The 17,156-nt window shown below is 44.8% G+C and overlaps 1 protein-coding gene across 1 annotated transcript; it reads right to left on the reverse strand.

The window, feature by feature from the left end:
* Nucleotides 1-557: 557 nt before the first annotated feature.
* CA4 (carbonic anhydrase 4) lies at nt 558-15,392 on the reverse strand. Its single transcript, XM_082294912.1, has 8 exons — nt 15,252-15,392; nt 6,450-6,503; nt 5,900-6,070; nt 3,880-4,037; nt 3,662-3,754; nt 3,314-3,377; nt 3,041-3,204; nt 558-2,126 (listed from the first exon to the last, which is right to left on the reverse strand). The coding sequence occupies exons 1-8, from the start codon at nt 15,307-15,309 to the stop codon at nt 1,941-1,943; spliced, it is 948 nt and encodes a 315-aa protein (XP_082151038.1). The 5' UTR covers nt 15,310-15,392; the 3' UTR covers nt 558-1,940.
* Nucleotides 15,393-17,156: the final 1,764 nt, after the last annotated feature.

A 17,156-nucleotide genomic window follows, 5' to 3' on the forward strand; every position in this document is an offset into this window, starting at 1 on the left:
TACTCTATTTCACAGTAAATAAGATGCTCCCACGTTGTAATTAAGGGCTGTGCCCTGTGATTTATCATTTATCATTGGCAGTAAATGACAGCTGAGCTAGATCCTCCAGATTTTATTCCAGCCTTTAGAGAGCTGCCTGTGAAATGAGAATTGAAGAAGTAATCTGAAGGGAGACGGATGGTGGCTCTTGCAAAGGGCATTTCTCAGGTATCCTGAGGAGTTCCCTGTCTGGGGAGCTGGGTGGGGTTGGGCACCAGCCCTGCACACCTGGGCAAGGTGCCAGACTCCAGGAATCTGCTGTGCAGAGAACACCCTGAGGGTGTGAAATAGAGCCCCAGAACTCTGCTGGCAGTAGAAACATCCCAAGGTGCTGCAAATCCATGCCCCTTGTCCCATAAATGCAAACCCAGCCCTAAACCCAACCCTAAATATTGTGAAGAAAACAGGGGGGGAAAAAGTCACATTTCTCTTCTGACAGAGTTTGTGGATTCCCCTTCAGCAAGGACAAAAGAAATAAAAACTCAGAACAATTGAAATATAGGTCTGTTGTTCACCTTTAATATTTCATTTCTGTTTGCTCCTCCAAAGATTTTCAGTTACATAAAAACACAGTTAAAGTATTAATCTTTCATTTAAACTTGAATACATTCATTTGCTTTCCTGTGTTGGGGTTTTTTTTAAAGCTTTTATGATTGATTAATATGAAAATAATTTCCCCCCACTTTGGTGAGCTGTGGTTGCTCTCACTGCCAGGATTTTCCTGAAAATATATAAAGTCATCTCTGCAAGCATTGCCCTTAAGGAAAAAAAAAATACAAGTCTGCTAATATGAAATCCTATTTCAATTTGGCCAAAATCTAAAATCCTAAAAGAAGCTGTAACATGTTATATGGCACTAGCCAAAGAGAAATGTTACATCCCCCTTCAGAGAGAAAACTGGAATAATATAAGGAAACCCCATTTCCCAAGGTATTTTCTATAAGTCACTGGGTAAGATCTGAAGGAATTGGTGCAAATCGCAATCTTCTTGGATAAAACTATGAATCTTGACCTTATGTGAATATTGCAGGTATGCTACTATAAAAAATTCTATATATAAAAGAAATATATATATATATGTATATATAAGAAAGAGCCATTTCTTGAACTGTCCTATTTTATTAGGCAAGTAAGAACTATAAAGGATCCTCAGAGTCTCCTGCTTGAAAAGCAGCCCTCCAAAGAGAGGGAATTTCCACAGATGTGCCTCTGGTAGGTGGGGATGAGCCTCCCTGTTGCTTCCCAGCACATCACATTGGCCATGGCATCCCAGAGAAGGATGAATAAATAACAGAGGAACCTGATAGCCCCAGTGAGATCAGGTGAAAGGAACCCAGTGTCCCTATCTGAAATGAACTGAGATATTCTGAAGGAAGGAGAAGGGATTGAAGTGTTGGGTGAGTGCCCTTCCCTAGAGGGGATGAGGCAGATGCTGCTCAGCTGTGTGTCAGCATTTCATCTTTGCTCTGTGTTGTACCTTCAGGTAGGACAGTGTGGGATTATAGGAATTGCTCCACATTTCCCTGTCAGATCTGCAGTGTTGAATGTAAACATGCTCCAAACCAACCCTTCACAGGCACTTAAGAGCAGATTCTTCCCGAAGGTTCTCTGTGCAGCTCCTTCCAGTGCTGGGTTAAAACTACAGGATAATCCAGCCTAAGGCTCTCTCTAAGTGTTTTGGCTTTTAAAACTGAATTTTTCATTGCTTTATCTCACAGTTCCTTTGAGTTCTGATGGTTTGGGTTTCACCAGAGCAGCACAGAAGTCCTTGGTTAATGTCTGGAGGAGGACAAGGTTATTCTGTGTTGGGACACAATTCATGAGAGGCTGAGACAAAGAACTGAGAACAGCAAAAATAACATCAAATGAAGGACCAGGATGCTGAATGAGGTGAGAAAGGCTCAGTGGGCCAGAGAGCTCAGGGTGCAGAGCAGAGGCAGCAGCAGCAGCAGCTTTGCCGTGGGCAGGGGGATGCTGGCACTGGACCAGAGCACCTTGCGGCCCTGCAGGGGCTGCGCCGGCCGGAAATTCTCCATCATGGGAGTGGAGTTCTTCCCATCAAAGTGCAGTGCTGAGAACTGGGACAGCTGCAAAACAGAACAGGTTGTTAAATCTTTATGCCAGAGGACTCTGGCAGTTGTTGTGCTGCAAACCTGCGGTGCCTGGCTCTGTTTTTGAACCCGAGGGTTTAATGGGTGCATTAAACCTTGCAGGAAGCGCCGTGGCAGAGGCTGCTGGAGAGGTCACCAACTGATGGCTCCTTCAGCCTTGGAAATCACGGGCACTTCCTTTCTGTGGGAGCCAAATGCTTTGTGCAGCTCCAGGACTGGTTCCCCCAGAGCCCCTGACGCACGCGGCCCCGGGCCCATCCCCACGTCACGGTGACACGAGGCAGGAGCACCAGGAATTCTGTCCTTGTTCAGATTCCTGGCTGCACTGAGTGACACTGGACTGTGCTGGGGGCACTGCAAGCACACTGAGAGCACACTCTGAGTAAGGAGCCGAAATACAAGCGCTGGCTCTGGGCCAGGCTGTGCAATCTCTGCGCAATCTGTGTTTTCCAAGCACTCATAATTCCGTCTCCTCTTCCTGCCTGCAGGTCAAAAATGAGCTGCTTAACGCTGATGTTAATGGGCTCAAGTTTTGGATTTGGAATTATTCTGTTCTGCTGTCCTGACAACAGGAGAAAAGCCGTGGAACTTGGGAGTGAGCAGGTGGCAGCAGTGGAAGTGCTGCTGACGAAGCGCTGAGCTTGGGCGCTGACCTGGGGGGTGTTCTTGGCTTTCTCCTCACGCCGTCATTTCCCCTTCCTGCCCCTTTCCTGCCATTTTCTGAGGGATGATTTAATAGGGTAGATCAGCTGGCACCGGGGAGCACGTTTAGGCTGATGCCAAGAGAGTGTGTGTGGGGAACAAGGCAGCTGAGATGTCACACTGAGGGCAGGCAGCTGAGGGACGCAGCGGCGTCAGCAGAACCTCCAGGCTGTCCCTCTGCCACTCACCTGGGGCAGGCTGAGCTCAACTGGCTTCTCAAATACCGTCCAGATGACGCCCTCGTAACAGTCAGGGGTGGTGAGGGACCCCTCATACCGATAGTACCTCCCAAGGTCTTCCTCAGGTGGGAGAAGAGAACTCAGTGGCAAAGGATCTATCTGTGCTGATTGCCCTGGAAAAACCATGGGGAAAGATCCCTTGTAACGCCTGTGGCTGCAGGTTTGGCTCACATTTGTTTTCACCCCGCACAGCTTGTGAAATCCCTGACACGAGGGTCTTACCTTTGTATTTAATATTCTCTAATTCACTTAACAGAGTTGCATAGTTTTTATTTTCTTCGTCAGCCTGAAAGGGAAATATGTTGATTCCACATGGTGTATTTCTCTACAAGTGGTTGCTTTTAATTAGTGGTGAATAAAACAGAGAAGGGCCACAAGAAAAAATAACAGCAAGCAGGATGTAGGAAAGGGTAGAGGAAGTCAGTGCTGGCAGAATGCCTGCAGAAGATAGGGAGGCTTAATTCTTGGGCTACTGTACCTGACATAAACATAAAATATTGACATAAACAATCCCTCAGCCAAACTGCTGGCTGAGATTTGAGAGGGGCAATTGAAAATTTCACTGCCTACCTTTACAAAGAAGGCCAACACAGCCAAACCATCTGGAGTTTTCTTGGCTTCTGCCACATCTGAAACATCTTCTCTTATGTGGACGACGTGAAGCTGGAACACAACAGCCACGGGCAATTATTTCCACCCTCAGACTTCCCTAGGGGAACTAGCCAATAGGATCTCAAAATTCCAGAGTTCTGGAGTGAAATCCATGACCCACACGCAGTCTCACCTACCTCCATGGGGTATTTCTCTCCATCTATGCTGTGCTCTGAGCCAGGGATGCTTTGTGGCTCACCTGGGACTCCCCAGTGCAAATGGAATTCTACTGCCTTGTATTTTCTCCCCAGACCTCCTCCTCCGACTTTAGGGGATGTGTTTAGTGTCACTTTAACTGGGGGGGAAAAAAAACCCATGAATTGTTTTAAAGGAGAAGATCAGATCCTACATTAACAGTATGTGAGAGCAGAGATGTTCTTGAGATTCAAATTTATCTTCAAGTTCTCGCTTGGCTTTTCAGACTGAGTGTTCCAGAAATTCTGCTCTGCAGAAACCAAACTCTTACAAAATCACAGCTGAGATTAATTTGAGATGAATTATAACCATTATGACCTGTGGAGTCTGAGCTTCTTACACCTCTCAGAAGACCCAATATTCCTTCATTTCTTTCTAAGAAAACCCCCTCTATCAAAGTAAATTTGATCCCAGTTTATTTGGGTTTTAACCATCCTTTTAATCTCCTGTTATCTGCACTGTAACATTTCCTTTGGGCAGGGTTTAAAGATTTTCTGTTTTAATTTTGAGCAGTGCTGTGATTTAAGCCTAAATCATACATATCTGAGATATATTTTAAAATTTTACTTTGTAAGACCTCCATGTTAAGCACAGCACTTTTCTTTGCATAGGAAAATTCTGGATTGCAGCCCCAGTGATTTCATTTCTGTTCTGAATTCCGAATTAACTTGGAGAGTGCATGAGTCATTTAGTTCCTTTGCTTTTTAATCTGTAAATGGATGAGTCAGATGTCTTTGTGGGCTTTGTTTATTTAGCTTAAGACCTTTGAGACAGTGACCTTTGCTATGTGCCCATCATGGAAGATAATGAGGGTCTAATCTCACCTGCAGCCTCTAATTGCAGCTGTAATTTAAGCAATAACCTTCTCGTTTAGCACAGGAATTGGTTACCCTCAGAAAGAAGAGATTTTAAAAGCCCAGATTAAACCCCTAATCCTTATGCATGGCTGGGGAAGATGAGAGTTATGAGCTATCCTTATAAATATTAATCTTGGTGTAAGAGGGACTGTAATTGGACATCCTGGAGTATCACCCTGTAATGGGAAAGTCATTAATCCATATATGAGTGAAAAGTCAAAACATTCCTTTTTCTTGTGGTCTGCCACAATAGCAATGTTTTAAATTAGAATCTCTGGCTATTCAAATCTCCCCAGGTGCCTTCCTACCTTTCCCTTTGAAATCAGGAAATATTTGCCACTTGCTACTTTCTGCTTTAAGGACCTGGCAGTTAAAATAACCCATCCAGGATTTTGAGAACACCGACAGGTAACTTTAAAAAAAAGAAAAAAATAGAGCACAGATTTATTTTTAAAGTTGAAGTAATTGAACATAATTTTGTTGGAGCAGCATCCTCAGCATTGTGAAGGAAGGTGGAGGAAGTGGAGCAGTTCTGAATTACTGTTCATTGATTCACTGTTCACTGATTCACTAAGTAGCTGATCAATGTTAGATAATTTCCGTGTGCAGAGAAAACAGAGCTAAATCTGAGAAGAATATAGCTCATTATTTAAAGAGCTAATAAGGCACAGCACTGTGAATGACTTTCCCACACGACGCTTTTCTCCAGCAGAGTTCTTTGTGCAGAGGCAAGAGGTGGAAAGGAGAAGCCCAGAAATTAAGGAGTTTCAGCAGAAAATGATAAAACTCCGCCCAAATTGTTGTTCTGGACCCCTCTGCCCACCTGCCCCCAGTCCTGGACTTTGTTTGGGTTGGGGTGTCCAGCTCTGTTTCTGCACAGAACCAGTTCCTGCTGAGATGCTCAAGGGCCTTGTCCACAACCCCAAAACTTGATAATTCCCACAAACTTCCCAGACACCTTTGGCTCCAGAGGTGTTCTGGGAGTTCCACTTCCGAAACAGAGGGGTGGGACCTCATCTGTGCTTCCCTGCTGTCCTCCAGGGATGTGGAAGGAGCGAGGGAAGGCCCAACCCAATCCCACAAGAGCAGCTTGGGCAGTACTTGCCTGTGTGGCCATTATTTTCCACGTCCCACTTGGCAGATCCCTTCACATCATACCCTTCAAAAGTCAGGGGCTTGAGGCTCTTGTCATAAACCACATTTCGGGTGACAATGTTCACAGGGGACTGTTTGCTGCCTTTGCAGGCCCTGTTTATCTGATGCCATTGAAGAGGATCTGTTTAGGGATGAAGAAAATTTATTTGGTTTTTTTTCCCTGTAGACAGCAAATCCTTGAGAAAGCCAAACCACCCAACCAAACTGGGACATTGGAGACATCACCCTAACTTCTGGGGTTACTTTTACATTTGTATATTTACATTTTTACATTTATTTGTACATTTCTACATTATCCTTACTGACACAAAATGAGGAATTACCACAGACACTGATATCTTCAAAATACCCTCTTTAGCACTGACATGGTCACAAATAATGTGACTATGGTGAATTAAAGGCTGAGTTGTGTGATTTTTTTGCATTATTTCTCTCAAGAGCCCCCTTGCAAAGCAGAAGAACCACCAATGTGATTGGAAAAGTAAATTTCTTGGCAGTACCTTCACACTGTGGCAGCTCACACTTCTGGGACCGATAGCACCAGTGGCCTCCCACTAAAAAAAATTAAATAAAAACATCAGGTGAATGAAAATCTGAACAGATTGTGCCCCCAAAGTGCAGCAGGAAAATGGATTGGCAGCTCTGCCCTCTCTAGATCTCCTCCTGGTCTCTCATAAGTCATTTTATACCTGTTAATATCCCCCCAAAACCAGTGCTAGCAGGAATCTTTAGGACTCTGGATCATCAGAATTCTGGATGGGTTGCAGTCCTAAAGAGTTTGATTTTCAAACCTTGGCTTCCTCAACTTCTTGAGGCAGAAGTTCCACATTTGAATATACACAGTGTTAAAGTAAATTTCCTTTTATCAGCTCTGCACTTGCCAGCCTTTCACAGACTTGTAAATTCACTTATGCAAGAGGACTTATCTCACCCCGTTCCAGGAACTCCTTTAAAGGTTACTTGGTGAGGAATTCTGAGAAATGAAGGATCTCACTTCCTGCAGGCCCTGGAGGATCTTTGGTCTAACTCAGCCAGGACCCATCCCACATGAATGGATGCAAAATTCTGCAGCAGAACCATCTGCATTTCGCTTTTTCATAGTCAAAAGAAATACAAAATTCAGAGGACAAGAGCTGATTTAACTTTATGTGTTGATCTAGTTAGGAAAGTAGGGGCTGTTTTGTTTATCCCAAGCTGTTTCAGTGGCTCTTTATTTATTCTAAACTTTAAATTGACTTTGACAGGAATAGTTCTCTTTGGCTATTTAATCCCTAACAATTCAAACCCTCTCATAATAATGATTAATACCACACCTTCTGTTTGCTTGGGATTAGTAAATTATAGGCATTTTAATAAATGGCTAATCAATTTTAAGGACAACTATGGAGGAGCCCTGTCACTTAACTGGTAATTACCTTAATTTGTAATTTATAACACACCTGCTGGGAGGCTCAGAATGCCTTTTAACACCTTTATCTTGATATCAGTGGCATAACAATAGATCCATCTATTAAGGATTTAGAAGTTATAGAGAATTGGAATAAAACCTGAGCAGCTGTTGCACAGGAGACCTGGTGGCAATAAGCAACCTTTAAAAATGAGTTTTGCTTTTTCTTTCACAAAAACGAAACTTCTGCTGAAAACTACAAGCAATGTTGCCTCACTTTGTAGTTTAGCAAGACTGGGAAGAAAAGCAAACTTTGCTTTTTTTGTGTGGTAAGAACTGCAGGGATTTCTCTGTTGTCGTTCCATTAATATTTCCTTAATTATCCAAAAAATGGCTTTGACAAGGTTTTGTTCTTTTGGCAGACACACAAAACTTCACTTCCCAGCCCTTATTGTTGCATTTTTCTCTCCAGGACAGTGGCCTGGGCTCCAGCAGCTCCGAGCTTTTCCTCATCCCCACTGGGCAACAGCAAAGTTCCAAGCCCAGGATGTCACCAAGTGCCTTAATCAATATTCTAATCAATAAATGCCTGGAGAATTCCAGGTGAGCTGATCTCCACACAACCTGGGCATGCTCCTCGTGTGCTTTTTGCACGGATGAAAGACTCCAGGTGTGTTTTTGGCAGCTGCTCAGGGGTCAGTGTGAACTTCAACAACCCCAGCACCCCAGGATTGGGAGTTTCTTGGCAGTTTACACACGAACAAACCTTCAGGAGGAAAAAACTGGAAAAACCCAGCAGGAATAACCTGGAAGGATTTGCTCCCAAAGTCTTTGGGATGGAAAGCAGAGGGGGAAGCTGGCAGGTGAGAGCTCCAGGCTGGGCTATTCCAGGAGCTTTCACCGGGGTTGTGCAACGGAGTGGGAGCGTGGCCGGACATCAAAGCACTTCTGCAATGCAAATCCAATTTTCCAGGCGATCTGAGCCACAATTGGGAGCGAGGGCAGCAGGTTCCTGGGATTCAAGGCTGTGGAGCTTTTAAACCACAAAAATCAAACAGAGCCACAGCAGACCACGAGGGAAGGGGAATCATCCCCAGATTGTGCTGTTGGTGGACCTGAATCAGTGTCTGTGTGCCAGAGAGGGAATGGGAATGGGTTATGGAGCCTTTCAGTGGCAAATCCACGTCCCACCCTTGTCAAACAAAGAAATCACTGACTTTTTACTGCCTGAACAGGTGTCTGGCAAGTTCTCTCAAATGAACTTGTGGGTTTCAATCACGTCTCAGTAAACTGAGACATGAACATACAAAATCTGTCAGCATGGGCATCCAGATGATGGGGAGAAAAGGTTTAATAAAATAACATTGAATTTAAAAAATCCAGCCCTCAGTGAGGCTACAGTTGCCTCACATCCAGCACTCAGGAGTGTTTAATAATTAGTGTCCGATTTTTGCAGCTTTCCACCAAATTCCTGATGTCTCTGAACAAGGCAAGAACTGTGTTTCCATCAAGTCGTTATCACACTTGTGGTTGGATGGCATCACTGAAGTAGAACAGCACATAAATTCAGCATTTCATAAGGAAAAGGTCCTTGAAGTTTTTAAAGAAAGTGTTAATTAAACATTACAGAATGCCTGAGCAAACAGTGCATTCATGTTTATTGTGAATTAGGGGGTTTTTTTGATTGGCAGCCATGGAACATTGGGGATCAGGATCTTTTGTGTGGGTACTGCTCAAGAAGAACCACACAAGTCCCTGAAGAGGAAAATTTGCATTTGGATTTTATCTGAGTTGGATGTGACGCTTCCCTCCCTATAGGAACCTTGGATTACAATGGCTCTTTCTTCCCCTGAGCTTTGGGGCTTTCTTTCCGAAGCAAGAAGGGAAGATCTCCGTGGGTTTAGGCATGATTATGCCCTCAGGCATGTTGTCCAGGCCACTTCTAATTGTCTGAACGGCTCCTGCCACTTCCCTTAGAAGACTTTTCCACAGTCTATTAGTCCACACTGTCAGGAAATGTTTCCTATTTAATTGCTTACATTTTCCACTTCCTTATCTGCATCCCATCACTTCTAGAAATATCACTGAACCGCCCTAAACAATTCTTTTCTTTCCCTGGTGTTTACAACATCCAAATAATTCCCTCTTAATCTGTAATTCCTGTCCTGGCTTCATCCATCTTTTGTCCCATCTCTTGACAACCTTCTCTCTCTTCACCTTCCCACCACCCCCACTTCAAAATCTCCCTCTGAATCCTCTTTTTTACAAGGTCTGGGGACCCCTCAGATCCCACCCTCACTGCTCTTTCAATCAAACCTCAGCTCCCACATTCTTTTTCCTGTTGTTTATTTTATTGCTGGAAAAATGCAGCAGAAAGTGGGGCTTTCGCTGTTTTAGGGGTGGGTGGTTTTTTTGGTTTGTTTTTGTAGCTGAGGTGCTGGAATTGTTGCTGTGATATAGAGATAGAGATTGAGATATGCACACCTGGATCGCTCTATTATCAATTAAATCTTGCCCTTACATTTTGTTATGGATTCTTGATTTAAGTCGTCCTGTACCATCCCCACATTGACTTTATTTGGTTTAATTTAGAGTAGGGCTGGACTGGGCTGGCTCTTCCTCCACAGAGGTCAGAACAGTTCAATTTAGGGAGTCTCTCTTGGCACGTGAGCAGTCCCACTTATCTCTGCCTCTTCCTCCTCGAATTTACAACTGGTTTCCTGAGCAAAGCCCCTTCTTGCCACGGGGGTGGCCGAAAAAACAATACAATTACGTATTGTTTTCATTTTATTGTAAACGATTTCAATTGTTTTCGCTATCAAGCCTCGTTTGGAAGCTCGAGGCAACAAAAATAAAATATCCCTGCAGTTGAGAACTCCCTCTCCTGTCCACTGACCCGGGACAGGACGGTGCTGCTGGCTGGGGGCCAGGCTGGGAGCAGCCCTGCCAAGGTGCTATTGTGTGATCTAGGAAAAGACCCTTCAGCTCTTTGGATCATGCTCAGATCGTCTGAATTCCGTAAAAGTTCCGAAATCTTCTTTCTCCTACTCGAGCCCTGCTCGCTGCCCTGCTTGGCGCTGCAGGGAGCCCGGAGTGCTCGGGGTGCTGAGGGACAGGGGTGGCAGGCTGGCTGAAAATGCCCTTTTAACCTGTTCGTGTGCTCTAAAGAGTCACTAAAACAGGGGCTAAACAGCCTCTGTTTGTGCCTCTGATAAAGTGGCTCGGGTTTATTCATTTTATATGTTGCCGGCTGTTTTTATTGAATGTATTGAGCCGCTGGGAGCGTGAGTGACCTTTATGCCACCAGCAGCCTGGGACAGCAGGAATATCCTGTGTTGCTTTTTAATTCAAATCCCTTCTCTTTTTCAGCTGAGCCCTTTGTTTGTCCCTTTAGCCTCTTGACACCCTTTCAGCCACATCCTGCCTGACCATTCCCTGTTTTCCCGGTGCTCCCAGGGCTGGATCCAAGAGCCCGGGGTGCCCTCAGTGCCAGAGCTCTCACTGCTCGGTTGTCCTCGGTTCTCAAATCCATCCTCAAAACCTGCTGTCACCTTTGCAGCCTTTTCCACGAAAATGGCAAAAGCTGGATTTGCATGTGGTTTATTTTTAGGTTTGGCTTGTCTTGGGCTCACCCTATTTTTAGCTGGCTTTGTGGCTTTTTTTCCTATTTTTAGTACAAAAGACAAAGCAAGTTAAAAGCAATTGTTATCTAAGCCTGTCTTTCAAATTAATGAGATTGCTGAGCACAAACTGAGCATATAGACATGAGACTATTTATACATTCCTGAGCATTACACATCCTCAGGAAGCCCCAGTCAGCCCCTTTGACAGACAAAATCAGTTCCAAAAGCTCACGTCGAGATTTGTGTGTCTCCACAAGTGTTCATGGCTATTTGTTGCTCTTCACTTTCAACCTGGAATTTGATTTTTCCCTGTGATACACATCTTCATGCACGTCTGCTGCAGGATATGATGGGGAGTGAGCTCTGAAAATCAGCTTTATTGTGGTGGTGAAGCCTTGCAAGCATCTGATGCGAGCAGTGTTTACAATTTGCACATGCACACATAAATCACATGCTCAATGAGGTCTTTGGAGCACTACAATCTACAGGAAAAATCCAAAGAGGCTCGAGGATTCTGGATGTGCCCTATTAACATCTGCAAACAACTTCCTTTGTGTCAGAGAGTGAGGGGAAGGTTTTTAGCTGTGACCTGTGATACTCTGCTGTGGATACGTGCCCTCAGAAATGTCCTGTATCAAAGACAGAAGCTTTCACAAAAAATGAGTATCCAGGGCTAAGATGATTTCCTTCTGTGAGGGGTTTTGCCTTGCTTTGTCTAATAAAATGCAATTCAGGATTCTTTCTTTTAAAGTGTTTTTAAAATTGAATTCAAACAAATCACTTGGTGGCTTTGCTGGCCATTTGCAGTCTTTTACGCCGAGCTTTTGACGGCTGATCCTGTGGCTAAAAATATGTCAAAAAATCTAATAACAGGCCATTGGATATATTCTGGAACACAACAAAGCATCTCCTGCAATGCCACAAGCAGGGAAAAGAGCCTGCACGGAGACAGACCCTGGACTCTGCAGCTCTTCTAGGAGACCTAAAAGCTTGTGCTGGTTTTTTGGACAGCTGAGAGAAAGTGTCATAGGCTTTTCTGCTTCCAGCCTTCATCATCTCAGTGGAAGAGCCAGGAGGATCCGTGGCTCCCGTTTTCTGCAGACCACAGGGCACAGCTGGAGCAGATAAGGGATATCCCAACCCTCAGCTGATATTTTGCTGTGGGAGAAGGGAGAGCAGAGCAGTGTCACTTGTCACTTGCTGTGTGCGGCTTCTGCCACGCTCCTGTCCTGCCCTGGAGCTGAGGAGCAGCAGCAGAGAGCCCTGGGATGCTGGAGGAGGAGGAGGTGATGCAGCACATTGAGGACTGATGGCTGTGGTGTCCTCCTGCCAGCCAGGCTGAGCCGGAGGAGCTCTGGGAATGGGATCGGGGTCTCTCTGTCCCTGCGCCTTGTGTGCCACCAGAATCAGGGAGCAGAGGGCTCTTGGAGCTGGGATAGCCTGGGAAGGATCACCTGAACAAAGCCCTGTGTGCTCAGGAACCTTGGTGTCTATGCAGGCATTGCTCCCTCGGGGAAATCAGGGATAAAACAGAGCAGGATTCATCCTCATGCCTGGGGAAGGGGCAGCTTGGATTCAGACCTGATGGAAACACCAGAGGTGGCCCTGAACTCCTCACATGGGTAATTCCATAATTCCTATGGCTCACTGCCTTTTCTCTGTGTTCCAGGTCTTACATTGCATTGATTATCCTTCTTTTTTAATCAGCTGAAAATGCAACTTTTCATCCCAGAGTGTGTCCGAGTGCAGCAGCATCCCAACTTTGCCAGCCCGAAAATGGATTTGGAGCCCAGCCATAAATCTGTGCTCAGATTAGAACACACCATTAGAACTGGAAAAGGAAGAAGTCACAGCATCTTTTTTTTTTTAAAGCTGCTGATGGAGCTCTCAGGGTTTTTTTGTACCTGAATGGCCCTGAGGAATCCTCAGGATGAGAATTGGTGCTGACATCAATGTCCGCATGGTTATGGAAATTTAATGGTTGTGAAGGGTAAAAGCATGTGAGTAGAAATATAGAAAATTAGGGGAATCTAATCTCATCTAAATTAGAGGAATGTCCTATCAGGCATCAATCTTTTGGAGCACCAGAGCATGGACTGTGGGAGATTTGTCTCCTCATGGCTGAGTCCTGCTCTGTGATAAAGCAAAAGGTTAAAACGTGCTGGGGTTCATTCCATTCCCACTGAAGAAAATTAATTTTCAGTAACACCTGGAGCTTGCTGTAACCCCACCCCAGAGCTGCTGGAGGGATGGATGGATGGATGGATGGATGGATGGATGGATGGATGGATGGATGGATGGATGGATGGATGGATGGATATCCCTGCTCTCTGAATGGCACAGTAATAAAGCCTCACTCTCACAAGGTTTGGACTATTCCTGTTGGAAATTGCAGACGTTTTGTCTCTCTTTTCCCCCAAAACAGCTCCAGAGGGTCCCTGAGCTCTCAAAGGAACCAGAGAAGAAACCTGAGGTGCATCAGTTCAGCTGTAAATGGAACTTGCTGCGATCTGGATGAGCCAGAGGATGAGGGGCTGGACAGAGGTTGAGGGTGATGGTTTGATCTCTGGGCAGATGGCTGCACTATGTGCCTCAGTTTCCCTCTCCCACCACAGGGATAATGACCCTTCCTTCCTTAGAAAGCCCTCTAAGGACTGTTAATCCTAATTTTAAACCACAGGTGCTTTACTGTTAAGACAAGGCTGGCAGCGATTTAAAAGATTAGCAATCAGTCACTTGACTGTTTCAGTGTGGTGAGTTATGAACTGCCCAGGTGGAGGTGGGTTAAATGAGCTGATCAGTGTAGATCACCCAGGCTGGTTCTGAGAAGTGGCAAGACAGGGAAGAAATGCTTATTTAAAAAAAAAAAAAAAGAAGGAGTACAACAAGAAAGGATTTCTTTCAGCTGATTCTCAAAAGTGACATTTCTTGAAATGCGTAGCCTTTAAGTTAATAAAATGTATCCTGTGGAGCTTCTGCCTGAGGAAAGGTTTGGTGGAGAGAGCAAGTTTCTCGTGTGTTAATGACTGCATAATTTGGTCCTTGCTCAGGCAAATATGTGGAAATAATCAGGGTGGGTGGGGGGCAAAAAATGCCCTCAAAATACCATATATGCATTCCCTGTATTACTTCCTTCTGATAAAGAGATGCACCCTCATTAATGACACTAATCTAATAACGGCACAAAGGTTTTCTAGAGAGTCTTTCGAGTTTCCCCAGTAATGGGGCAGCAAATTTAGCAAAGTGTCAATAGCCAGGAATCAATAGCAGGCAAACACGAGTCGCAGACTTTGGAAAAGCAAAGGCTCTTGGCGTTCCTGTTTACCTGCCCCGCGTGTGGGCAGCCCCTGCACAGAGAACACCCCCGAAGCGGGGACTGAAGGAGAGGGAAGGGACTGGAACTGCCAGGTAAGAATCTGGAAAAGCCAAGCTGCTGAGGGATGGAGAATTAATTAAGAGCAGAGAAATGAACCCAGAGCGCCTCTGAACCTTGATCTGCTTTTAAACCATCTCCCTTGAACAGATCTCAGGGCAGCACTTTCCCCTGATAATGCTGGATCCCTCTTTCCCTCGCTGCACTCTGCTCTATTTTAGTGCAAACAATGAACCCCTCGGCACTTTTAAGAGCTGCAGTGTTTAATTTCGAGGCTCTGCGCTGGCATTTGCATAGGAGAGGGGATTTATTCAGTGTTGCAGCGTTGCTGATTGAATAGAAGGAGGGGAAAAATACCTTCTGCATTTTTCAATCCTAATTATAGATCGTTATTTAATTGAGCCATCCTGAGTGCACAGTGTACTTATAGTGCCCAGGGAGCAAAAATAGATGGGGCTGCTGGGCTGATGCAGCAAAGACATATTGTTCTTTCTCCCTCAGCAGAATTTCATCTTGGATCACACACAGCAAAGCAAAGGGAGTAGAAAATTCAAACAAGCGATTTCTTTCAAGTTTAAAGGAGTTTAAAAGATAAAGAAATTGTGTTTTGGTATTTTAAATGCACGTACATAATAACGTAGTGAGATCAAGTCAAAGCTCATTGATTTTTCTTGGAGGAGGAAGGCAGATAGAATCTCTAAAGGTGAAAAGAAACCCCCAAAGCACTCATTCATTCATGAGAAAAGCCTATCCTTGATAATTTACCACAAATAATAAAAGGCAGAGAAATAAATACATCATCCTTCATTTACCATAGAGAAGAATCAGAGAGCCTTCACTGTATGTCCTGATAGCCAGAAAGAAATCAGAAATGAGAGTAACCTTAACACGGGGTTAGAGAGAGCAGGGAAGGACTTACCTACTGCCTCTGTCTTGAGAATGTGCAGGGAGAGCAGAGCAAGGAGCAGCAATTCCATTCTCTATTTTAAATAGGCTCAGTGTTGAAACCAGAATTGATTAGACTCCTCAGGATGTGATCATATTTCTGCTCTCAGTTTTATACTGGAGTAAGTAGTCCAGGACAGACCTGAAAGCCATAGCAGGAAGGTGAACTCCTCCCCTTTGTAATTTCTCCAGATTTGCCCTGCTCCTGATTTGCCTGAATTTATTCATTCTCCAAAGTGAATGGCAAAAGGAGTGAGGCTTTCTGGCACTGAGCAAGGAGCCTTTGGTGAATAACTGAGGCTTTGCAACCTGCACAGGTTTGGCAGCCTAGGAGTAAAATGTGAAGTTTTTGTTTACTGGAGTTTTTCTCCTGGCAGCCCCATGACATTCAATTAATACGTGTGTTAAAGTTAATATTTCCTTTAAAAAAACCCCAGTGAAACAAATAAAACCCCAAGTCCCCCTCATTTCTGCCTCGCAGTTCTCCAAACAGGATTGGAGTTGATTTGTGGGACTGGAAAATGGGAATTCCATGTGCAGCAACAGGAAATGTTTATTAGGTGACATACAACACCTTACGTACGTAATTAAGTAATGATAAATTTTTTTAATAATCCTTTTTCTTAACTTACTGCTTCTGCTGCTGTAGTATGATATATATACAAATATTTTTTTTGGTCCCCTTTGTTTTCCTATGTAAATTTTTTAATTTCACATTCGGAATTAAACATGATTATGGGCCAACTCAGACCTTCTGTTCAACAAAGTGACACAGCTTTATCATAGACACAGGATCATCTCTGGGACTTCTGGGGGTGGATTTTGATCCAGATGAGGAAAGCAAATGAGGCAGCGAAACAACTTCTTCCCCAAATGTCCATGGGGTACAACCCCAAAGCTGGGCTGGGTGGGAGCAGGAAGCCCGTGAGGGATGGACAGAGTGATGCGAGGTTACCGCAGCTGATCCGAGCGTGCCGAGTCATCCAGCAGAGGCTGAGTTCAATAAAAAGGAGCCCAGAAAACTCTCCCTGCCTTGCCCCGGCCCTGCTGCAGTCACAGAGGGGCCGCAGGGGCTCAGGGTGTGACAGTGACACCCGCCCAGCCGACTCGCAGCAGCTCCTCTATTCACTATAAACAACATCCCAGCAATGAAGAGCTGCCGCCGAGTGCTTTTTCATCCTGCGCTCGGCCGCTCCGGGCTGCACAGACGCCGATCTGCCTCGCACATGGTGATGAGGTAAATAATGACTGCAGGGGGGGAACAATGAGGGAATTCGTGGCATTTTGTCACTTCCGAGCGCGGAGGTCTCTGCGGAGCCAGGTGAATGCTGAGCACGTAGAGCAGCAGGGCGGTGCCAGGCGCTGGCAGCCTCCAAGGGTATCCAAGAGACAATTCCCTCTTCCTTGGGGTGGTCCTCACTGGGGAGCTGAACCAACACCTCTGTCTTCTTTTTTTCTTTTCTTGGTTTTTTTTTTTCTATTTTATTTCTGTGTAGTCCTCTGCTCAGGATTGGAAAGATGAGGGTTAGAAGTTTTGGTCTTGAAAATCAAGACCAAATCTTGATTTGTTTCTTTTTTATTTTTCTTTCTCCTTGTTTCTTAACCTCCCAGCCTGTCATTATCAAAGTGGTAATAAACTGCACTGCAATCACGTTAATCAAGACTTTATTTGTGCTCGAAAGTGAAGGCATACTCAGAGAAAGGCATTCCCTTTCCTTATAAACCCTGTAACCTATATAAGCAGGGCTGGCATCATTTGATCTCCTTATTTTTATTTTTTTCTAAAGAAACTCCCCTGGCAGGTGCTCGGTTATCAGTTCTTGATGGCATCGTTGCACTTCAGGGTAGTTCTGATCCCTTTCAGAACCCAAACTGCCCT

The sequence above is a fragment of the Coloeus monedula genome, assembly GCF_965178545.1.
Source record: "Coloeus monedula genome assembly, chromosome: 20".
Lineage (NCBI taxonomy): Eukaryota > Metazoa > Chordata > Aves > Passeriformes > Corvidae > Coloeus > Coloeus monedula.